General features: G+C 44.1%; 4 protein-coding genes across 4 annotated transcripts; 3 read left to right on the top strand and 1 right to left on the bottom strand.

The window, feature by feature from the left end:
* The first annotated feature begins 148 nt into the window (after positions 1-148).
* Positions 149-5233, top strand: LOC101075897 (E3 ubiquitin-protein ligase TRIM21). Its single transcript, XM_011606636.2, has 15 exons — positions 149-281; positions 901-1042; positions 1155-1377; positions 1467-1645; positions 1750-1854; positions 2033-2122; positions 3250-3483; positions 3561-3708; positions 3867-3914; positions 4003-4029; positions 4115-4179; positions 4259-4369; positions 4446-4564; positions 4683-4779; positions 4867-5233. The coding sequence occupies exons 2-15, from the start codon at positions 902-904 to the stop codon at positions 5017-5019; spliced, it is 1740 nt and encodes a 579-aa protein (XP_011604938.1). The 5' UTR covers positions 149-281; position 901; the 3' UTR covers positions 5020-5233.
* Positions 5234-6204: 971 nt separating this feature from the next.
* On the bottom strand, positions 6205-8701 carry cmasa (cytidine monophosphate N-acetylneuraminic acid synthetase a). The gene is given in 8 exon segments (NM_001078593.1): positions 6205-6419; positions 6495-6660; positions 6734-6905; positions 7023-7117; positions 7262-7398; positions 7521-7676; positions 7793-7935; positions 8487-8701. Coding segments are annotated over 8 exon segments (1299 nt in total).
* Positions 8702-13589: 4888 nt separating this feature from the next.
* On the top strand, positions 13590-19625 carry ovol1a (ovo-like zinc finger 1a). Its single transcript, XM_003966870.3, has 5 exons — positions 13590-13996; positions 17376-17602; positions 17681-17863; positions 17939-18083; positions 18174-19625. The coding sequence occupies exons 1-5, from the start codon at positions 13897-13899 to the stop codon at positions 18500-18502; spliced, it is 984 nt and encodes a 327-aa protein (XP_003966919.2). The 5' UTR covers positions 13590-13896; the 3' UTR covers positions 18503-19625.
* Positions 19626-20128: 503 nt separating this feature from the next.
* mus81 (MUS81 structure-specific endonuclease subunit) lies at positions 20129-24508 on the top strand. Its single transcript, XM_003966869.3, has 15 exons — positions 20129-20221; positions 20483-20634; positions 20829-20958; positions 21034-21116; positions 21219-21422; positions 21522-21610; positions 21701-22009; positions 22085-22212; positions 22299-22411; positions 23239-23358; positions 23446-23541; positions 23621-23749; positions 23821-23924; positions 24092-24175; positions 24287-24508. Exons 2-15 carry the CDS (start codon positions 20494-20496, stop codon positions 24351-24353), a joined length of 1797 nt encoding a protein of 598 aa, XP_003966918.2. The 5' UTR covers positions 20129-20221; positions 20483-20493; the 3' UTR covers positions 24354-24508.
* The last annotated feature ends 149 nt before the right edge of the window (positions 24509-24657 follow it).

Raw genomic sequence — 24657 nt, 5'->3', positions numbered from 1 at the left:
GTCTCGCTGTTTTCCTGGCCAACTTTAACCCACTTCATTCCGATTAAGATGCAAGAGAGGGACTCATTTCCACAGGTGCTCACCTCAACCAGTCCAACACCTACCCCTGAGAAGGCGTGGTGTGTTTTTTCTGCAGGGCAGAAAAACAAAAGCAGATGTCACGTAGAGGTGCTTGTCTTCATAACAGGCAGCGCCAGAGGACAGCGGTGAAGAGTGGGTGTCTTTTGAAGACCTCCGACACCTCAGAAGTGTTTTTTTTAACTCACCCACCGACGACTAAGGTATCACATTTTACCATCCAACGTTGAGCTTCTTCGATATTATAGAATCCAGCAGGTGCAGCACGTATTTATGGCTTCAGAAGCAGATTGTGTTCTGTACTGTGGTGTATACGCATGTGTACTTATGGGATCTATAAATCTGGTTTGACTGAGGACAGTTTTGTGCTTGGCTGCTAGCTAGATTATGACATCAATACGTCTCCGCTTTTCACGATGGATTCTGCAAACATCCCTTGAAGCAGTCCTACCTAGCAGCCCCCTCGTAGCCTCTGCATCGCTCTCGCAGAGCAGGACGAGGTCGTCTCAAGTGCCCTTCCACGCCTGACATGAAAACGTTGTGTGCTACGTCCGCATGTGATAAAAATCCTGGCCAACTTCATTCCTCGGGTCTTTTGACCATCCTAATCTGATTTTAAGGGGTTACATAATATTCGGCGCAATATTTTCTGACTTTCAGGCTATTTTTGATACCAGTTAAGCTCTAAAAGTGGATACAACAGGAAATATATTTTAAAGGGGGTTCTGGAACAGAAGACTTCTGGATAAATGAGACCTCTAACGGAATGTGTGCCTCATCTACGATACTGATCTGAGTGCTGGTCCACTTATTTGCCCACAGGATGTCTTTGCAAGGCAGATTATTGTCCGACGAACAGTTCCAGTGCTCCATCTGCCTCGATCTGTTCACCAACCCATCATCCACCCCCTGTGGCCACAGCTTCTGCTTAGGATGCATCAGTGAATACTGGAGCAGCGCTAAGGTGTGTGTAGACGTTCGATCACCTGGGTATCGGATCATTGACGATAATCCAAGGGAATATGTTTAATTTGCTCTTTTATTCCCCACCTCTTTTTCAATCCATCACATCTCAGGTGTGTCGGTGCCCCCTGTGTAAAAAAACCTTCCAGAAGAGGCCCAACCTCCAGATCAATAGGACGCTGCGGGAGATCACGGAACAGTTCAAAGCCATGAGGAGAGGGGGAGGACCGGTGACGGGGAAGAGAGGGGACGGGGGCAATCCGTGCACTTTTGTGGAAGAAATGAAACAGTCCAAGTCCATGAAAAAGCTAACTGCGCCTGCCTCGAAGGACAGTGGTGAGATCCAAATCATCCTGAACCGGTACTAATGCTTGAAAGAATCCGATTCCTCCAACAGTGAGTCCTTTACCGTTCCTTCTCAACAGTTATCCCCACACTGGCTTCATCACTACCCAACCACAGCCCGCTCAGTGCCCTGAACCATGCCTCCAAACCCCCTCCGCCACCTCCTCCCACATTGGGCTCCAGAGGACGGAGACGATTCACTCTGACCACAGCTGCCGGCAGCCTCCCTCTCTGCCAGGTCCACCACAGAGGATTACTGGTTCGCATTTCATGATCGCAATTCTTTTTAACAAGCCTCCCATTTAGAGGAAGATCGGTCGATTATTTAGGCTCCTTTTTTTTTATTTTTTTTACCAAATTTAGATTTACTGCAAGAATGACCGAGTATGCATCTGTCCTGATTGTGAAACCGAAGACCATTACGACCACGATACAGTGACAATCAAACAAGAATGGCTGGAAAAGAAGGTGGGAACAGGGACAAAAAAAATAACTGGAGATCAGGTCATGCTGAAGTCATTTCAAAACTTGCAAAATCTTTTGCTGCTTTTATGTGACCAAGTATTTGGCCAAAGACACTAAAACACATCCAATTAACTTATTTCAATGATCCGTGTCTTGTTTGTGAATGGGTGCGCCGGTCCAGCTACGTCTGTCGGAGCAGATGATCCAGGAAATGATCAGACAGAGAATCAGGAAGATGGAAGAGATCAGAGAATCCGTCTCCAACGTGAAGGTAGAACAATCATACAGTTAACTCTTAAACTGTAATCCACCCTGTATTAGATTAGAACACCCCCCCCCCCCCCCGCTGCTGTGTTTTTATCTCAAATGTTTTTAATGACAATAAGGCTATAATCTCAAATTTTGAAGCAGTTTGGGACTTTAAAAAAATGGTTGCGCAGTAGTTGCGTGTTAAGTCCGCCGGAGGGCAGAAGTAAACGATGCACATTTGCAAATCACTTCGTTAAATCGCTTCATTAAACTGATACAACCACCTCTTATTTACCGTTTTTATACACATTTTTTACCCAACAGGTAGTTTCCTATACATCTGCAAGAACATTCAACAAATATTTTGTTACAATTCCTGCCTATACCACAGAAACCATCAATTAAATCGAAACAGCTGTCAAGTCCGCTGTTACCCAGGCAACCAAAAGCGGCACTTGCAAAGTAGAAATAGTTCTATCATACTGAGAAGATACTTTAATTACTTGAAAATGCTGTCCATCCATACCTGTTTGCTGGCGTGTTTCCATCCTCGTTCGCTTTAAACAGTCCATTGACAATTAGCATTATTACCAAAGACTCCGAGGTGTACTTAAAATCTCTTTTCTATCATTATTACTAATATGTGTTTTATTTCACTCTACAGTATATAGCGTAAAAGAAATCGCAGCAACAGTTAAAAATACGAACAAATACGCTAAAGCCATTTCTTGGGTTTGGTTTGGCCACGCCCACTCCTAGATTGATACGGAAGTGCTTGTTTTCTTATTTAATGTCTTTTTTAAGCATGGCTGCACACCTTCCATAGCATACGTCCTAACTTTTAAAAGGATTTTTGATGTAAATTAATTTATGAACTAAATGATAAATGTACGAATTTGGTGAATTTTCATTTTCAATTTGAAGTTGGTCCAAACATGGTCATGCCACAGTAATCCAATACCTCAAGAGTGCATTAAGGGATTTTCTTCACTTGACAAATTTCAAAACAAAATCTATAAACAAAATTCAAATAGAATTACTTTAACTATCATTTTGGCTGTAATAATTGAATTCATGCCAGTTTTAACTGTTATTACTGCCTTTAGTTGGAGTTCGTCTAAGTGATTTTCCTTGATAATGATGTCCTAGGTTGAACTGGAGACTGAGATGGCAGGCAGCATCTGCCTGTTTTCTGCGCTTATGTCTGCCATCGAGCGCACACAGGTAGAGCTGATCGAGTTGATGGAAATGAGCCAAAAGGCAGTGGAGAAACAGGCTGAAGCTGCGTTGAAGAAACTGGAACAGGAGAATAAAGAACTGCAGAGAAGAGTGAGTGCCCTCGAAGAGCTCGCCCAATCAGATGACTTCACACACTGCATCAAGGTTGGTGAAGCTTCAGTGAGGTGGGTGTTAGACCGAACATTATGGAAAACCTTGAATAAATCGTGGAACTCTTCCAGACGTTCCCCTCGCTCATCCTCCCTCCACCTGTCCAAGACTGGTCGGCAGTGTCCATCGGCACCTATCTGGGAACAAAGAATATCTACAGAAAGCTGGCAGTTCAGGTGGAGCGATTCAACCAAGAGCTGAAGAATGTGGCAGAAAAAGGTTTGACTTCACGATTCTTGACATTAACGCCATAACGTTGCAAAAAAAAATGATGTCATGAATTATAAAACGTGTCATTACCTTGAAATGTTAATCCCAACACCCCAGTCCCAAATGAAAAGCTAATAGCAGAGTGCATACTTTATTTGTTCCTGCAGGTTTTCCCATGACATCAATGGAACTCAGTCCAGTGCAACCACAGCCCAGTGAGTGTCCACTCCAATACCGCCTTAAATGATCCAACACAATAAATGATAAAGTGCACATTAATGTTTTAGCCACATGTTTCTGCAGGGATGAAGAGGCTGCAGGAGTATGCAGGTTAGACACCTCCCCACAGTGTTCTGAGACACATACTGTACGTGAGTCAATGCAACCGTTTCTTCCTTTTGTCTTGTCTTAACAGTGGATGTGACGCTGGATGTCAACACTGCCCACCCCAGGCTGATCATATCAGACGACATGAAGAGTGTGAGACGAGATCCGTGTGTGTGCGTGTGCTTTGAGATGGTGTGGGAGGTTTCGCATGAGCGGGCTTGTGTTTGTGCAGGTCTGGTGCGGGGATCAACACCAGCTGCTGCCCGACAACCAGGAGCGGTTTGACCGGATCATCTGCGTGTTGGGCAGGGAGATGATGTCATCTGGGAGACACTACTGGGAGGTGAGACCTTCTCCACATCCCTTTAGCGTGGGCGTCCACCAGTGACCATACGAAGACAGGATGTGGTTTTGAACAGGTGGATGTTACTGGGAAGACAGACTGGGATCTGGGGGTGGCCAGAAAATCGGTCAGCAGGAAGGGAAAAATCACAGTTACTCCGGGCAACGGATACTGGTTCCTCAGCCTTAGAGACAAGTGAGTTAACCATTTCTTCCCTAAACTGAATGTTTGGAATTTCCTGGAAACTGCAACCATATAAACTTTGATGAGCCACTTGTTTTTGATGTGCCGTCGGCCTTTTTTCTCTATTCAGAGAGAGGTACGCCTTTCACACCGTCCACTCCTCAGACGTGCACCTGAACCTCCAGCCGCATAAGATCGGGATATTTGTGGACTTTGAAAATGGACAGGTGCATTGTGGGAACTTTCTTTTCCGTGTAGCCATGCATGGCTATGCCAGGTGTTTCAAATTCAATTTTCTCTCCCTGTTCCTCCAGGTGTCTTTCTACAATGTTAATGCCCAACTCCACATCTACACTTTCAACGACTCCTTCAGTGACTCCATCTACCCGTTCTTCAGCCCCTGCTCCAATAAGTACGGAAAGAACGATGAGCCGCTGACAATCACTCCAGTAAACATGATAGAGTGAATTTTCTTGTGTTTATAGCATGTAACACCTGATTTATTTTTCATATTTCCGTGTAAATTTTGATAACTTCTTAAAATGTTGTACTGGCGGTTGACAGCTTAATGTATTACGAATTGTTCGGTGATGGTTTAGAAATTCATTTTATTCTTTTACTGAATAATTTATTAAATATTAATCAATAACTGTAATCTTAATAAAGAGAACCTGAACAGTCTTCTTATTGAATAAAATCAACAACTTTACTCTAATAACTTCATGAGACTTTAATCAGAGATATTAATTGTGCAAAAATATTAAATTAACAAAATCCTGTTCAAAAGGTAAATGTCAGTTCAATTAAACAAACATCTTTGACGAGAGTGAAAGTGAAGCAAATCACTACACACTAAATCACATTAATTTAATAAATCAGTCAAAAAGAAACAGGTATTGCAGCATTTGAAGCGTTCCACCTATTTATTTTTACCAGATAGCAATAAAATGAACCAGAAACCTTCACATCTCCAAACAAAAGCAACTACGAATTATCGTCATCCACCCGCTCACTCAGAGGCAGGAAGTTGCCCAGCACCAACACGCACAAGGGTAAAAGGTTAGCTTAGCGATGCCTTCAGGTACCTCGTAATAATAAATATGACACATTAAACACAAAGAATGTTGTGTACATTTTGTGGATTCATCAAAATCTATCTGATTGTTCACAAAATAATGAAAGAAAAATATTCCACTCCGCTTAGAATTAACAGTAAAAACAACTTCCTATGTTTTGTGAAGTAGTTAATTAGTGGGAAATGGTCAGGTAAAGAGGCTCTTGTGGCATTTAGGGGTAAGGACATAAATTAAAATATATTTCACATTTCTAATACACTATACACAGAATATTTTTGGTGTCAAATGCTTTGGATTGCTGTAACCCTAAAAAGGGTTAAGAAGAACACGTTTCGGCTTTACTATGATACAAAAATACTGCCTCTAAAAAGCTAAATGTAAGTTTAGACCTTAAAAAAGTACTTAATTTATTACTGATTTTAGATTGAAAGTATCACCCCATTCATTAAAAACAAGCATGGAACTACTAATAAAGGCTACCACTTTCAGTAAAACTCATCATTTCTCCCTAAATTTTGATTTTTTCCAAAGGTGTTACACCTTTTCCATAAAATGTATATTTAACACATTTGAAACTTAAAAGCTGCTGTTGTCAATGCGGTCCTGGTTCATCTGGGATTTTGCTTTCTGTTTCTGCAGGACTATGTGTTCGGCAAACTCCCTCATCGCCCCCTTTCCTCCGAGACTGTGACACGTGTACTTTGCTGCATTGATAGCGACCACGGGAGCGTCACTTGGTACTGCGCTCAAACCTGCTAGATTCAGAACCTTGACGTCGGGTTTGTCATTACCTAGAAGAGATGGAAATATATTTCAGATGGGTAATAATCGCGAATATCTACATTACGTATTAGTGACAGGTTTACCCATGTACGCCACGTCCTTCCACTGCAGCTCCCTCTTCTCCACCATCGGAAGCAAATCATCCATCGGCTCTCCTCCCACCTGCACCACCTGGCAGCCCAGGCTCTTCGCCAGATTGTCAGCTGGCGCCTGGACGACTGGGTCCTCTGTGGAGGTCAACAGCACCACCTAGCGGGGACACATGGAAGTAACCGCGATGAGGCTATTTGACAACCTCAATCGGCTGGTTTTTATTTCTCACCTCCACTTTCTCCTCTTGCAGCATGCGGATGCCCGTGATGTCTCTGATGTTAAAGGAGACCATCTCCGCGCCCGATTTGGAAACAAAGATCTGACCATCCGTTAAACATCCAGAAACTCTGCAGAACATCAAGCGAACCACCTCTGGCGTCACTCGTCCAAAGTACCCATATCTGAGGAAAGAAGCGTGGTTGAAGAAACAATTAGCTGATAAATAAAGGTACTGGGAAAAGGGTTTTATTTGATGTAATATTGTTTATTATTTATAAAAATCCTACATTTAAAAGTACCTGAGAACCCTCTGTTCTGCCACAGGCCAATCAATGTCCACGTCTATGTCCACGCTGTACTCCGGCAGCATCTCGTAGTACGCTACCTTTCCACCCTGGAGAGATGAAGACATATTTATCGAAGGACAAATAAATTAGTCAGATGTTGGTCACATGCCACAAATCACACGTCTCAGTGGGACAGAGAAACACATTGATGGGATAAAATTATGTACACTTAAAATATTATCCTTGTTCACCTGCAGAAGTCCTTTGTTAATTATCAGGTCTCTGGTGGTGAAGTAAAATGAACCATTCTCACAGAGCTCTCCATTCCAGTCCTGACGGCGTGGGCGGTTGGCTGGGTCCAGATTGAACGGCTTGGTCAGCTCACCAGCTACAAGGAGATGTGGCAGACAGTGGAACGTTCATACACATGGTCCACCTGACCTTTTCTCGATGGTGAGAAATTCACTCCAAATGAAAATAACGAGTGGATTTGCAGAATGATCTGCTTACATCCTTTCTTGATCTCCTGCCAGCGGAACTGATGCCTCCTGACCACTGAGAAGACTGAATCGAAGCCGTGTTGAGTGATCATCTGCAGGGCTTCCTTTAGATGGAACGGATGGAGACACGGCGCAGTAGCCTGAATATTACACACCACATCCACCTCTGCAAGACAAAACAGGATGTGTGTGTAAATCAGCTGCTTTTATTGCTGTCAACATTTATATACTCAGCTGTCCCACGATATCTGTTGTCGCTACATCCTGCTGTGGTTGGTGTACCTGGGTGTGACGTGACAAACTCTTGGATGGTCTCCAAAGAAGTAGACGAGTCTTTGGAGACTTCAGGACTTCTGCGGTGCACCTTGGCCCCCCAGGCTATTGCCACATTTTCAATATCAGTATGATCCGTTGATACCCATATGCTGGAGAAACAAAATTGCACTGTTGTCATTGTTGTTTGCAACTCGGTTCTTTTAGTCACATGGCTGTTTCTATTGCACATATGCCGCTATTACACATGAGTTTGTCAATGACAAAACGAGGCTTTGATTAAACGAGGAAAACAGCACTCAGGGTGTGCAGACCTCCACCTAGCAGTTAATTCCACACACATTCACTCACAAAGAAAAACAGGCTACTTAACAGTAGATTGTGTGATCATCAAAGCCCCTCGGCTTTGGAAGATCAAAGCCCCTCTGGAACCCGGAACATCACCAACATTTAATGAGCTATTCTGTGGCCAATTATCAACACTTTCAAACCCTTTCAAAAGAAACTCAAAAAGAGTTTCTTTTTGAACCCTGCCACACTGCCTCCTTGGCGGAGGCAATAAACGCGTTTAAACATGTAGCTACAGATTTCCTTTGCGCATCAATTGCATTTTTTTTTCATGTCTCACGTTTTCTGATGTTTGAACGAAGCGTGATGGTTGTGGCCTATTTGCACGTAGATCACACAGATTGTCTAACGGTACCTGTCAAACATTTCAGAATCCACTGCGGCTCTCAGAACCCATCCGATGAGCGGAACTCCGGCCAACATTTTAATGTTTTTCAAAGGAATCCCTTTACTTCCGCCTCTCGCCAGAATCAAGGCAGCTACGTGTCGATGGACCGGTGGACGATCCGTCTTGGCCAACTTGCAGGGTTTACCGTTATCACCCTGCAGGCGTCTTTTTCTGGAAGCCATGGCCGCGCTTGCAAATCTGCAGCCAAAGAAGACAACGAACCGAACAGGGCGAAATGGCTGTCGGAGTGTGACTGAAAGTGGGTGGCTCGTCGTCCGAAATTTGACGATTCGAGGTCAACTACGTCCATATAGCGGATATTTCTCTACAACTCTGCTGCGATAAAGGCGGACGCGCTTTCACGGGCGGAGCTCATTACCGCCACCTGCTGCCGAGGGGTGTAACGACCCAGGCTCGGCTCTGCAACATAAAATTGTCTTTTAATTAGTCCTTTTTTTAGATTTAAATTTAAATGCATTAGGGTGGTACGATAAATCGAAATAACCTGCAGATACATTCGTAATTAAAAGTTTTATTGCACATTATCCGTTGGTGCCAAATTTGCTTTGGCGCTAACGGGATGTTCACTACCCAACTTTGAATCTGTTACATTTATTTCTAACTAAATAAACCACACTATGTTTGCGCATGATGTTGCTGCTCGTTTGCATGTCTTTACTTGATCATCAGCGCCGCCTCGTGGACATTGAGAATAAATACAACGATCCGTCTGAATGCGACACATTTTAGTGATTGCGTCTCTAAATAGTTCCGTTTTATTTTTTGCTTTATATTTTATGAGATTAAGTCAATATGGGGGAATCCACCCGAGTGTTACTGAACAGTTCCTCTGAGCTGTTGATCATTTTGAACCTCGATGTTTTGCTTTTCTGGACGATACTGTCGATGTCTGGAGGGTAAAGAACCATTAATTACATATTTCCTTTTAAGTGCGTCTACACCTAAGCCTGTTCCACTTGCACACAGTCTGTCTGTGAGGGAGTTTTTAATATGTCAGTGTTCACTGCAGCTGACCTGACTGCAAGTTGAAATGACACGCCCGTAATTGTGCCAAATCTGAAAAACCATGTCAGCTAATTGTTAACCAGCTTTCTTGTGAGTGCCTTACCGGACTGGCACTGTTTGTTTAGCTGTCAAATATGTTTCATGTGTGATACTTGTTAGTTCCTTTCCTTTTGCGTGTCTCTAGCCAGTTGTGTTGTTGTCTTTGGAGGATTTTGTTTCAGCTTCACAGGATCACAAAACGCCAGTTTTCTATTTGCTTTCTCTTTAGAGCTGCTGAAGTTAATGCGTACACATCCTGGACTTTTTTTGTTTTTGTTACATTATTGTAGCATGTTTACGAAACCACGTGCTGGCAGAAAGGCACGCTACCTGTCCGGTGTTACCGCCCTTCCCTGACAATACCGTTTCTAATAATAAAAGAGGCAGACAAACTTTAAAGCATGACACAGAGGGAAGAAAAACAAAACTCAACATCAAACTATGACAACAAAATATCCCCTTTGGATGTTCTGGCCTGAGATGACATCTGGTCACGTGATACCTGTCGTATGTTCTGCAGATAAGTCCTATCCTATTTTGAAGCTATCACCGACTCCTGCTGTAAACAGTTAACCTTTTCCTCATGGAGCATGTACTACAACGTGTAATGCGGGTCATGTGACCGCTCTTGGGTCATGTGACCGATCCTACACTACCTCCAGGATTTAATTTTCGTCTTTTCATTCCCTCATCAACAACACAATTAAGTTTTTGTTCATTTTGTCAAAGCAACTATGTTTATATCCAGTAAAATAAATGAAACTACTTGTGGTAACCAGCAAACCTATAGAGTGCAGTGATTGTTGTCGTCGCCATATTTAGTTTACTGGTGTTTAGCATGTACTTAACGCTTTGTGATCCATGGAGTTTGTTTAGCAGCAGATTCTACACTACAGAATAACAGCAAACATTTAACATCTACCTGCAAAACAAGGAAGAACGACAAACATTTAACATCTACCTGCAAAACAAGGTATCGCCATTTCAATCTCGGCTTCTTATTATAAGAAGAAATAAATGTTGACTTGATAAAAGTTGTGAAAATCCCAAAGATTTCATAAAAATTATTTTTTTAAATTGTTGCATTGCTCATGTACAGTAAGTGGCCTTATTTCTTTGTAGCAAATGCTCCCATTGTAACATTTAAATTCAAGCCTGGTGGTAAAGCCCTAACATCCACTAGTGATTTCTCTGATTATCTTCTCGCAGCTGTATTTTATTTTTAGTGGCAGTTAGCAAATCTTATAATAGGTATCAAATAGGGTGGCTATTTTCCTTTACCATCTTTCATTTTTGCTGTGTTTGCAGTTGATTAATTAGCTTAGGCCTGCTTTAATTAGCTTTGTGTGCTTTAGCAAAGCTAACCTTGATGTAATCAGCATATATATCCATGTTCTGTATTTATCCTATTTGCCAGCTCTTTTCTGGCTTCAATGCTGAGCTATTGTGGCCTCGTCTCCTTTCCTGTTTAAAATATTTGACAAGTCCAACTGAAAACCGGTGCGTGCATTTAAATGGCAGATAGTTAGTCTGAAAGCCGGAGGGAAATAACTGTAATGTGTAAGAGGGAAAGAAGATGAAGTCGTCCATCCAGTCGAGCTTGGGCTCGGGTGCAATCTGTTCTCACAAAGGTAAAAAAATAAAATAAAGTGGATTCTGAGGCAGCTCTGTTGTTGGATGTGCATTTAATTCTGCAGGTTTTCAACTTTAGGAATTCAGCTGGATTCCAGAATTCTCCTCATGTTACCAGAGGGTTAAGGGCATTGCACAACAGATATAAATATTCCACCAGAATAAAATGTTCCAGGTAGAATATGACACCTGTAATTAAGAGCCAGGGCTGATTCAGCCAAACCACTTAAACCGCCCCGGCTACATGCCGTGCATTCATTCATCACGCGCTGCCTTCCTGATCAGACACAAGCTCTCCCAGCTCGTCCTCTCCTGACCAAAACTTCAGGTTATTAATTTTACCTGTGTGAGGAAAATCCAAAAACAAGATCAAAGCATTCGTTAGATGTTGATGATGAGAGAAAGGAGGAAGACTGGAGGGAATCCCCACAGAGCGACCCGGAACTGTCAGCGGCTACGCTATTATGGCAACAGATTTGTCGTGGAAAATGTTTTTTCTTTAACTTGTGTGTTCTTTTTGTATGTAATATACGCAGTTGAAAGTTGCAAAACACTTGCAAACATACAGTCATTTAATGGGCTCTAATAATTCCCAGAATTCCTGTGATGAAAGGACACACCGCAACTCGCATGATCAGCTTTTACAATCGGCAGCTCCTGATCTCTAATGGTGTGAGCCAAAACTTGCCTTGTTTTGGGCCACAGCTGTCTACAGGTGACAGGGTCTTTGATCTTTGACCCCCCCCCGCCCCCCCTCCTCCAAAAGCATGTTAGCTAGCGTTAAACAATGTTCTGATGTGTTGCTACCTGAGCTGCTGCTTCGAAAGAAGCAGAGCAGCTCCGATTTCTTCAAGAGCATCGGTCAGAGATGGGCTTGGACATCTACACTGAGGTGCAGTGAACCCTAATGTTGCCCAGATTAAATGCAGTTATTTTTAGACTGAATTTGCACCTGATTTATCACGTCTTTGTGTTCAGCACCATCTACAAGAGAGTAAAGTAGTGTAAAAAAAACCCCAAAACCCAGCATTTTGTCCTTTCATATTATGTTTGTTTCGGGTGTTTTAAGAACTTTAGGGTGTGTATGTGTTGGGGAGGGGGCGTAATTACAAAGACAAGGGAACAGTGGAAAGACGGGAGGGAATGGTAAACACACAGCAGGGAGGGAAAGGTGGGGCCAACAAAGATCTCCAGTGATTCATTCATGTCTTGGCAGTTTTTACCATACGGTCTTATATCAAACCAGCCGCCACAGAAAAGTAGGAAAAGGGGGGGATTAATGCAAAGCTGAAGCTCCGGCTGTTGTTCTCCTGCAGGTTTCTGTCTACTTGCTCTAATTTTGGAAGGTCCCGGCCCACTGTGTCATGCAAATTACCTGAATGACAAGCATGGGCCTGCACAGAAACCCCTCCATTCATTTAGGGGCCAAACACAGAGAAAAAGAGGAAAAGCACCAGAGAAACTTGGGTTAAAGCTGAGATAAATGACATGAAAGAGAAAACAGTTGCTCATACACGAGAATACCTTTGGATTTTTGCATGGAGGCACAACATAGAGTCTGTAATTGTGAGCCAGACATGATTTATTTATTTACATTTTTATAGTTTTATATTTATATTCTATTTTTATTATCTTTAATAGGTTTAATGGTGTGTAAAGGTAGTGGGAAATTTTGTACAGTGCTGTACGTTTTTTTGGAGATGCTAATTTCCCTGATGGACACCCCCTAAAGGGATCAATAAAGTACTCTTGAATCTTGAATGATTTTAGCCTCTAAGAGAAAAACAATAAAACAGGATCTGTGTTGCTGGGTAGTTTGTTCAATTCCCTCTCAGGCGGGGGGGGGCAACTGTTTGCCTTTGTTCGTTATATTTTTCAAAACTTTCATTGGTTTTTACCCTGAGAGGCAGCAGAATCTCTGGTTGTTTTAAATCGCTGAACAGGCGCCGAGATCGCGCAAAACTGTTGCATCTGTTGGGGCTCCATGTGCGCCTCCATACCCGTGTGCTCCACCTGCACCCCCCCCCCCCCCCCCCCCCCCGGGTCCCTCTCCTTCGTTTGCATGTCATTCGGCCCACACCTCGAGCCGGAATGGAGGTGGAGGGAAAGGAGGAAGAAAAAACCCGAGGCAAAAACCGAGGAAGGAGGAGTAAACCGGTTGAGCAGGTATAAGAGGCCTACCTAACCCGGGCTTGTTGTCACCGTTATTTCTGCCGCGCATGCGCGTTGCCGTTTCCTGCTTTCAAATGAGTACCTGTGCTGCTGCTTATTGACCCACCTCTGTCATGTCGACTCATGAGTGTGCGTGATCGGCGTTCCGTGCGTTCTTGTTTCTCCGTCCCTACTCCCACACACCGTTAGGTGATTTTCGACTCGTACCTGTCCGGCGACACACCTGAGCGGACTCACCTGCTCCGACGCGTTTGATTTTGTTCTCCCCCCCCAACATTCTGGAGGGTAAATCCGACTGAGGGGAAGGTGTGTTGTAGGAGGAGGAAAAAAAGGGGGGAGATAACAGCGCCTTGCGAAACGAGAAGAAAGGTGAAAAAAAAAAAGGTAGAACGGACCTTGTCTCTTCCAACTTCGGGGTTTCCTCCTCGGGACACTTTTGCCCTCCGCGCCGCGACAAGCGGTTAAGTTCCCCCAAAGTTCCCGTCAAGCGAGCCGGTGTCAATTGATCATGCCGAGGGCTTTTTTGGTGAAGAAGGCAAACGTTTCGCCGGGAAAGCGGAACTGGAGCGAGGTGTCTGATCATGAACGCGGAGACGTCTACATCCCAGGTGAGTCCATGCGGCTTTAATGAGCCCCAACCGTTGCTACAATGCCGTTGGCTGGCTTGTTTTTGTTGTTGTTTGTGAAGGAAATCGCACGATCGCGTCGCCGTCTGCGTGCGCCTTTGCGCGTTTCGATCGGATCAGTTGATCCGGCGGTTGGATGGTGATTGTAACGGGGCGGGCAGGGCCCGCTGGGGCCCCGGAATAACGGGAAGGAAGCACAGCGGGCCGCGAACAGGGACTGCTCAGGGGCCGACTGGCGGGAGCGTGTCGGTAACTTTGAGTCGTGATTTGAATCATTTCTTCACCATTTTGCCGTTGCGGCGGAAGCAGAAGGTTAACGTGTCCATTTAGCGCCAGTTGATGTCAAAGATCGCCCTACGACACCCGGATCTCTTCCGCGAACCGTTTTCAGGAGCAGCTTTCACACTAAAACCTGATCTTCAAGTTGAATTCGTGGTTTTTAAAGTCATTTTACTGGGACTAGTGTAAAGGTAAATTTCTGTGTAAAACGAACGAGGACTGTTACCTGTCAGTTAACCACCGACTTGACATTTAAAAGGTGAGTTGAAGGAGCCCCCCCCCCCATTTCAACAAGCCTTTTCTCTCCCCTCCTGAGAACAATCCCCATTGTTGCCATCGGCAGCGTTTTTATTGTAAGACCACGTCGGTATCAGATAACAAGTAACGGACGACACCCTCTCCTGCCCCCCCCCCCCCCCCCCCCCCCCCCCCCCCCCCGCTACCCCGCTCCCGTGTCTCTCTTTCTCCACATCTCAGCACCGCCACTTTCAATCATTGACTTTTAACATCCTCTCCGGTGTTTAAAAAGCTGGAACATTTGGTTACTGCGTATTAAGACTCGGGATTTTTATTATTAATAGTTTTTTCTACGCACATACAAATTGTGGGCCAATTGGGACAGAATTAAGGACTTTTTTAAAAATAAAAACTAAAATAAAGTCTGAAACCTCCCATGAGACGAGTAAATGTGACGCAGTTAAATTTTTAACTAAACCAGGAGCGGGAACGGTCAGGTATGCGCCGTTACTCGACCTACCTGCCTAACGTGTGTTAGGCTGTCGCGCGGGCACGCACGCGCGCACACACACGCACACACACAGAGGTATGAAAATTGCCTTAAGAGACGGGTAAGCTGCTTTTATGGGGCGCCAGATGCCACCGGTTTCGACAATTTTTTTTTTTTGTCTCCTAATCCGCAAACATGTGCCCGGGCCTGTTTCATCAGTCCTAATCCACGTTCAAGTGTGTTCAGATTGATTTTCTCTCTCTCTTTTGATGTTCATATTAATCTAATTGATAAAAATGTTAAGACAAACCTGCTGTTTTTTGTTGTTGTTTTAAAAAAACAAACAACCCCCCCCCAAGCAAGCAAGACAATGAGTGAAATATGATAAACTAAATAGACAACAGCACAGTTTCACAAATGAAAATTGAGATTTGAAACACTTATATCGCACTTTATCTGTGTGAAAACAGTAAAGTAGCCCTGTCTGCAGTACTGTAGCGCGACTTATAGCCAGAGCTCCAAATTTATGAAATAATAAAAATGAGCATTACAACACCCATATTTCTAGCAAGGTCAGCATTAGTGTGGTTACTTTTTAGTACTTCTGTATTTGTGTTGGACCAAATTGTTCAGCAAGATCATCCTCGATCTAAACTAGCGTCTGTGTGAAAGGGCCATCCTCCGGAGTCAGGTTAATGTTTATTGGATGGGAGAAAATGTAACGGACCCTACTTGGTGCCTGTTGCTGCAGACAATACACCTTAAGCAAACACACTGCCTCACACCCTGTGCGTTTCAGAAAGTTATCTACCGATTGTTGACTCTTTATCCTGGCCAGAGCGCCGGTCGCCACAGCGATTATCGCCACATTGGAGTAATTAGAGATTCAAAATAGGGGCGGAGCAGAAGAAGCCCAGTGTTGAGCGCCATTAACATAATGCAATAAATGAACCATTGAAGGGCCGAGGAGTCCTTAGTGAGCATAAATCCTAAAATCACACATCATGACATCTTCTGTCAGGCCTCAGTACACATCAGCAAGTTGACACAGACCAAACATCTTACACACACACACACACACATAGGTACAATAGCTACACTGTCCATGTGTCCTTCCTGTTTCTTATGGGTCAGATCCTGATACTTTGTCTGGAATACAAAATTGATGTTCATGACACGTTCTCTGGTATGGACTCAATTACTGCTGTCTGGAAATGTTGACTTTTGTCTCTGAGGAACTTGCTGAAGCACTTGAGTGTTCAACTCAAATGAATTTGTTATAGATGCGACAAGAATTCCTTCAAGAGCAGCGATGCATTTCATTTCCTTCTCAAATCTGTGCCAATTAATTTGAAAAAGGCTGCAGCCTTCATCGACGGGACTGTGTCACCATGTACCGTTACCTCAACAGTTTTATCTGGTGTGTGTGTGTGTGTGTGAGCGTGCATGTGTGGGTACTCACACACACACGCGTGGAGATTTGCATTCATTTGTGTTTTATCTGATTATGGTCCTACCGAGTCGAGTGATTCGGGACCTGAGCAGGACCACACCCTCCTCGACTGACAGCTTACACACAGACACACACTCACCAACACAGAAGCCTCCACGCCTGTGAGGCGGATTGTTTGAGGAAGGTTCATAGTTGCTGCTGCAAGCCGGTCTGGTCAGACGAGTTTAACCGCATCAGTGATGTGGCGTGTGTGTAAAATAAGCCGCACTACACAATAGGTTAAAGATGTGCACACCCATACATACATAAGCATATTTGATCCTGTATGTTTGCTAACTGAAAAATTGAGCAAACACGGATCGACGCTGGCTACGTTGGCGGGTCGCTCCTTTGTTTTGCATCTTCTCCTGCCTGCGTTTGTCACACAGCAGGCACCCAATAACATAGCTCGAGAATTAGAAGGGGAGAAGGAAAGAATAACAAAAATAAGAGCATTTGTGTGACATTTTCATTGTGACACACATGAATATTTTATGATCATTAAATCTTTTTTATTGTTAATTCCCCAATCAACCAATTTTAGTCTCCAGTGTTAAAAATGATACCCTTCCTGTTCATGTTAAAATAGTATTCCTTTCTTCTTCTGTGGTTAGAAAATGTGTAAAATTATCAGCTGATTCTACAGCTTTAACGTTGGATTCAGTTTGTTGTTTTTGCTGTTGCGACTGTCAGAGTTTGCACATTACGCTGCGGAGGACAGCTGTTTTCCACCTCAGGCCTCCTCAAAACACTACCTGCTCCCTTAAAATTAGCATCTAGTTTCGGAGGCGCCGAATATTTCCCTCGGGTGTTTGCAGACAACAATCCAGAGGGGCACTGACTCATCCTGTCCCTCCCTGCAGTCTCCATCTTCCCTCCATCCGTCCTGACAACGGAAGTGGAGGCCAGCCTGGCAGAGACCACGCCGCTATGCCTCACCAAGAGCTCTGATGCACGAGCGCATGCCGAGCTGCCGTCCAGCACCACGCTGGGACAAGTGCAGAGCCCAGCCACTCTGCCCGGGGAAATGTCAGGGATGAGGAGGAGGCCGCCCCAGGAGAGCCCGACCTACATCCGATCCAAAATGAAAGTGAGGAAACAGGAAGTGGATTCAAATTCTGCTTCTTCCAACAGTATTAAAAATGTCACCCATCTATTTCCTGCACAGGTAACTACAGGTGAGCTACCAGCTGTTACTGCCCCTCCCTCTCTCACTCCCACCTCCGCAACACCCACCTCCAACCAGCACGCCCCTGCCTCAAAGCCCAGCTCTGCGCCAGTGGGCGCCACCATGTTGACCAGGTCGACGGCTCAAAATCAAAATTTATCATCGGTGACGTTTGTGTGCCAGGTACGCCATAACAATTGCTCAGGACTCCGCCATCATTTCTAGCGCAGTGTGGTTGACCTTGACGGCTGTTTGCAGGTGTGCCAGAAGGTCTTCCTACACCAGCGAATGTTGAACCGACATGTCAAATGTCACAGCGATACAAAGAGACACCTCTGCAGCTTCTGTGGAAAAGGCTTCAACGACACCTTCGACCTCAAGCGTCATGTACGCACGCACACAGGTATATACGCACCCCCCATCTTTACACACAGAAACGCACAATCGAGGATGGCTGAACAGCACATGACCGCCTTTTTCCCCCCCCATGCAGGGGTCCGTCCTTACAAATGTACCCTTTGTGAGAAGGCCTTCACCCAGCGCTGCTCACTTGAGTCCCATATGAAGAAGATCCACAGCATCACCCAGGCGTATGCCTACAAGGAGCGCCGCAACAAGCTGTACGTGTGCGAGGAGTGCGGCCACACGTCAGGCTCTCAGGATGATCTGCTCGTGCACCTGCACTTGCTTCATCCCAACAGTCACCTGCTGAAGGGGAAGACGGCCAGGAGGACAGGAGGAGGAAAACCTGCTTTAACCTCAGCACTAGAGTCTCCACAGAGTGCTGAAAGTGACATTTCCAGTGGATCAACAGAGCAGTAGAGGAGTGGGTCACCAGGACGACCACTGCCTCCATGAACCCAGGACTGGGTGGGGGTGGGGGGTCCGAATGAAGGAGGGATGAGATGGAGATGAAGCGATCCAGGAGAGGTGATGAACTTTGATGGGAATGTACATGTGTAAATGTACATGTGTGTTTGTGCCTCTATGGGTTTGGGAAATAATGTGCCAAATATGTTTGACTAATATATATTTTTACTGGAACTGTAACATGGTTGAGGTCATCGACACGTCTTTCACCTGTACCATTTATCCTTATTTCTAATGCATGTGAATATTGTTGCATGTGGTGGGTTTCTTTGTACGTCAAAAACATTTTTCTATGAAAAATGAATCACTTAACTCATTAAAGGGAATAATATATAAAGTGACAGCGAGTTTTTCTTTCTAGTGCTTTTTTAATGGTTGAGGTGGGTTTTTGATCACATCTTTGCACGATAACAGTCCAGCTTGTGTTCCAACATAAATGCAGGTAGTATTAGCTGATCCTCAGCTTCACCACATGCTTTTAGCTGAGTTTAAAACAGCAGCAGGCATTGCATTTAAATTGTTAGGTCTGCCTGATAGAGCAGAGTACCCGTTCTGATTGTTCTGTTATTTAGGGATTACTCAATAATCTCTGTGTAAACAATTCCAGTAGAATTTGATAGCTACACCTGCTCCGTGTGTAGCTCCTGTTCATCTATATTAGCATTAGACTGGAAATATAAGCAAGAAAACTATTATATCATGTTTAAGTTCATCTGTGCCCCCCCAAACTTTCCCACCTCTTTTAATTTCTAGTTGGAACCAGTTCTGTATGGCTTACACCACTTTATAACGCTCTTTTATAATGTGTTCCAGTTATCTCTGGTTTTTGTGGGTTTAGTAAAAGAGGTTGGGAGGGTAAGGGTGGATTCTTGGAATCTGTTAGGTCTTGTTGGAGGATTCCTGCTCTTTTATATCCTGAGGACATGTGGAGGAGGATTCCTGTGACAGCCAGATAACGGTTTGGAGATCAAACCAGACGCTTTCTTCTTTCCCACTGTCCCCAAAAAAATTCCATTTATTTTTTTTCATGTGTTCAACTATTTAGGATGAATTAAGATTAAAAAGATGTGCCATACTCTTTGTAGCATTCATTTAGTAAATTATTTTGTGTTTTCACAAAAAATGACATTTTTCATTCATTTTCAGTTTAGTCCTGTCATAAATTAATGTACTACATCTTTATTATATTTTGACAATCATATTTTTCATTAGCAGAAAAATAACAAAGTACTTATTATAGTCTATGGGGGAAACGTTATTAAACAATTTTATATAATTATATTTTGTTGGAGAATCAGCCATTTTTTATTAATTATAAAATAAATGTAAAGAAATCTGACATTCTATTTTTAATTTAGTATAAGATGTAAATTAACGACTACATTTGTTTGACAAATATAGATGAATTACGTATTTTCATAATTCCCTTACCAATTGTGACATTTGTTGAGGGTCAGTGGTGCTGCAGTACCCATTGTGATTTAATTTAATTTTATGACTCATACATTGATACATTTTAGCTACTTTCAGTTAGGATTTACTGCACCGTCGCCGCCAGGTGGCCCTGTTTCCGTGTGACGTCTTCCTGTCACGTGACTGTTGTCAACAAGGAAGTGCGCTGTGTCTTTGAATATAAGGCGCCACCAGCGGAGGTAACATCTGGAGCCAAAGGTAATTTACATTTGTTCACACGGATGCGTTTTATAATGGTTTACAAATCGCTTTCTAAATGCTCCCGTTGCAGTCACATTTAACGGCTTGTCGGCAAAAGCTTAAGGATTTAGGATTGGCAAACGCTAAAGAACGTTAGCTTTGTTAGCTTTACTTTTTGAAGTGTGTTTTTTTAGAGTATATATAAAAGCACATAAACTGTATCTGCATGGTACGTCAAGACATTTCGTAATCATCATCATCATCCTTACTTGTTGACAGATTGACAGGGAATGCAAGCTTCTGAACCAGCCCGGTTGGGTCGGAAACGCACCCTGCCCTCCTGCCCGAATCCACTGTTCCTCAAGTGGCTAACAGAGCTCCGAGACCAGGCTAAAGAAAAGGGACAGAAGACCCAGTACACCTACCAGAAGGTACGCTAATACGCTTTTGCATTCCTTGTTAACCATTTCATTTTCTATATAATAGCAAATGCTGAACATATATCGGATATTTTAGGTGCTTTGGGACTTTTACACTCCAATAAATCCCTGATGTTATGAAATGGAAAACGGCCACTTCCCCGTTTTCCACTTCTCCTAATCCCTGCGTGTTTGTACCATTTTAGGCCATCCAGTCTTTGAACAAGTATCCGCTACCACTCAGGTCCGCTAAAGAGGCAAAGATCCTCCAGAACTTTGGGGACGGCATCTGCAAAATACTGGATGAAAAACTGCAGTGTTACTATAGAGACAACGGTAAACTACGATGACACACGGCCTGGGCTGTTGTAAAGCACCCTTGTCTGCACTACTTTCCTTCTTTTTCTCAAGGTCCAGACGCTCCCATTCACAATTTACCGAAAGGAGCCCCCCCTCCTAACAGCCAGGATAACAACCTGGACCCATCTGCCAAGGCAAACCAGCAGCTTTTGATTCTCATGACTAATTTTTGTCCTTTGAGTTTATTTGTGTGTAAGATAACCTGTCTCCTGGACTCAAAAAAATCATATTTGCAGAAAAATGTAAACGGTGATCAAGATAAAAATGGGCGAGGAGGGAGGAAGAAGAAGAGGGAGTATGTACCCCAGAAGAGGTCGGGGGGTTATGCCGTACTTCTTGCTCTCTTCAGAGAATCTCAGAACCCTGGGAGCAAAGGTTTCATGTTTAAAATGGAGCTACAGGCAGAAGCGCAGCAGTTCTGTGATAAGTCCTTCACTGTTGTAAGTCAAATATCAACACAACCTGGAGCACAATTTTTGATCTGGCTCACAATGGAGGTTTGTATTGTGTGTTATTCCCTCATCTCTTCATGTGTTTAGCCAGATCTGGGCAGCAAGTATACGGCTTGGTCCTCTGTGAGTACACTGATTCAGAAGAATCTGGTGATAAAGACTCACAATCCTGCAAGGTAAAAACAGGAAATCACACGCACAATTACACCTTTAAACAGTCTCTGTGATTCAAGCACTTGCCACTAAAACTCCTCAACTTCCTGTAGATATTCTCTGACTGAAGATGGTCTGGCAGTGGCAGAGCGACTGGACTCGGAGCATGTAAAGAAATCTAGCACAGAGGTCGACAGAGCTCGAAATAAAGGGGAGAATGAGGACGATGGCGCCAGCGCCGAGGTTATTGACCTCACCGGCAGTGAAGATGGCCCAGACGAAGCCCACGCCAGTAGTGAGGCTGACAATTTACCCGACCATGGCAAGAATTCCCAGGGAACGAGCGGAAAGCCCAGCGCAGGCTGCCTCCTCCCCGGAACCTATGAAATCATACTGTGCGTCGACGTCATTGAGACGACGGGGTAGGACGCTCTGCGGTCACAGGCGTGCTTGCAAAAATAACAACGCCTTCGTGATGTGGCGCTCTGTCTGTGCAGCGGCAGCCATCACCGGAAACAGGAGCTGGTCAAGGAGCTGCAGGGGAACGGCGTGCTTTTTGATGTCCGGAAGCTCAACGTCGGAGACTTCCTGTGGGTGGCTCGAGAAAAGGTTTCACCTGTTCCAGGTAGCGTGCCGGTTTTTTTTTTAATCGTCTGCATCTAAAATCCTGAATCGCAAGGGTCAAAACGGATTCTTTTGTTCCGTCTCCAGGTCAGCTGCAGGTGCCTGTAGGCAGGGAGCTCGTCCTTGATTACATCATCGAGAGGAAGAGGATAGACGACCTCTGCAGCAGCATTATCGACGGCCGCTTCAGGGAACAGAAGGTTGGCGTGTGCCTTTTATATATTCAGGCTTTCAATAAATAAGTTACTTTCAAGCTTTGCTCAGGTAAAATCCTTTTTTGACAGCCTTGAGTTGCTGCAGTTTATCAATGTTCCCACCCACTCCGAAGGTCATATTTTGGACTCACTCTGCCACTCTGGGGGACATTCCTGCCACTTTATCTGCAAATGACTTCCCCATCTATGACCACATGCACCTTGGGGTGGGTTGGGGTAGCTGACTAGAACGTTTCTAGGCGGAGGCTGGACTCACTATTCACTGGGACATGTACTGACACAACGTTCTGTCTCATAAGGACTCTCCACTGCAAAATGCAATTATGCTGATTTAATTCGACTTCACAAACATTCTCTTTGGTGCGGTTCACTAAATACTCAGCCCACATGCCAACCCCACCCCACACACACACACGTGTACTCAGCTGATTTGTGCAATTCCATTATGTGATTTTGAAACCAAAAGATTGAGGATATTCATCAGTGGCTCGCCCCACCTCCTTAGGGTAAACCTATTCATTCTCTGTCCCCTCTAATAAATACCATTGTTCACTCCTCTCGTCTGCCATTGTTCCATCATCCCTTCAATCTGCCACAGTTACTCCAGTCCTACCTCTGAAACTCTGGGGCGACATAAATATCCTGCCTCAATGGGCTTATATCACCTATATGGGACTGGGATGACTACATTTTATCCATTGCCTCCTTCAGAACTGCATGTTTTGTATATTCTTGTATCCATTTACTGCTGTAAGGTGAGATAAGCGCCTATAAATGAATTTTAAATTCATTTTTAATATTATTATTTTCAGTTCCGGCTGAAGAGGTGCGGTCTTCGCAAGCCCATCTACCTGGTGGAACTGCACGGGAATGCTGCCTCCCACCAGAGTTTACCTGAAAAAACCCTGCAACAGGCCATAGTCAGCACACAGGTGGGGCTCCTTCACTTTAAAGGGGCGGGACATCATTTACTTTGTTGCGCCATCGTTTAGTGTGCTGAACATGTCATTGCGCGTCAGGTGGTCGACGGCTTCTTCGTGAAGAGAGTCCAGGATGTGAGAGAGTCGGCCGCCTACCTCACCATCATGACTCGGCAATTGACAAAACTGTACCAGGTGATAAGCTTTCTTCCCGAAGCAGGACCAGAGATCTTCTCCCCACGTGCTTCATGCGTTGTTTTTTTTTTTACCATAGAACCGAACGCTGGTCTGCCGCTCCAGAGAGTTGGAGGGCGACCAGGTTGGGCAGGAGGACCGGGCGGGCATCCCTTCCTGCTCGCTTATTTCGTTTGCCGAGTTTAATCACGGTGCCGTCAAAAACAAGGTAAGCTACCGAGTTGTGTTGCTGGCATTGTGCGTCGTTTGCCCAGTTGTGATTTTTGCATGTTTTTCCAGTGTCAAACTGTGAAGGAAGTGTTTGCCAGACAGCTGATGCAGATCAGCGGATTGTCTGGAGACAAAGCGGCTGCCATATTGGAACACTACAACACTCCTCAAAGGTAATGCTTCAGTCTTTTTACTGGTGGGATTAACACATAAAAGTGACTCCATTTGAAACAAGCAGCCTGTATGTACATCTGGTCTCAGATGTTTGGAATAGTCAAACAATGCAGTGTAAATTAGACCCAAGGCTGTTCTTTGATTTCCAACATTTCCCTCTCCTCAGCCTCGTGACAGCCTATGATCATTGTGCCACTGATGCAGAAAAAGAAAAATTGTTGTCTTGCATCCGATACGGGAGGCTAAAAAGGTTTGTAGATAAAGCCTTGAAACTCGAGGCAAATAGATTAGTGAACTCAACGATGACGCGAGACTCCAAGCCGTGCAACCACAAGTGATTCCAACCTTTCCTTTCTTTCAGAAACTTGGGTCCGGCACTCAGCAGAACATTGTATCAGCTGTATTGTACTCCAGGAGCTTTGTCGTAGACAAATAGTTGCAAATAATTGTCTCAGACAATAACCTTTTTTTTTTTTTTACTTGATTAAAAAACTCTAGATGGGGATTTACATGTCTGCGGTGATGCCATTTTGAGTACTTTATGCTGCTACATCAATAAAGTTTGACATTTTGCTTGAATCTATACATGTATGACAGTTTGTATCTGCCTTGTCTACTATACACGTTTGGAGTAAAACAACAACAGACATGGAGCCACTGCCGAGCTGAGGTACATGCACATCCGTCAATAACAATGTAGACAAAATGACTAGAATGTTAAGTTCTGATTTT

Source organism: Takifugu rubripes, chromosome 8 (assembly GCF_901000725.2).
Source record: "Takifugu rubripes chromosome 8, fTakRub1.2, whole genome shotgun sequence".
Lineage (NCBI taxonomy): Eukaryota > Metazoa > Chordata > Actinopteri > Tetraodontiformes > Tetraodontidae > Takifugu > Takifugu rubripes.
Note: the sequence above shows the minus strand (reverse complement) of the source record. Positions and strands in the feature narration are given on the sequence as shown.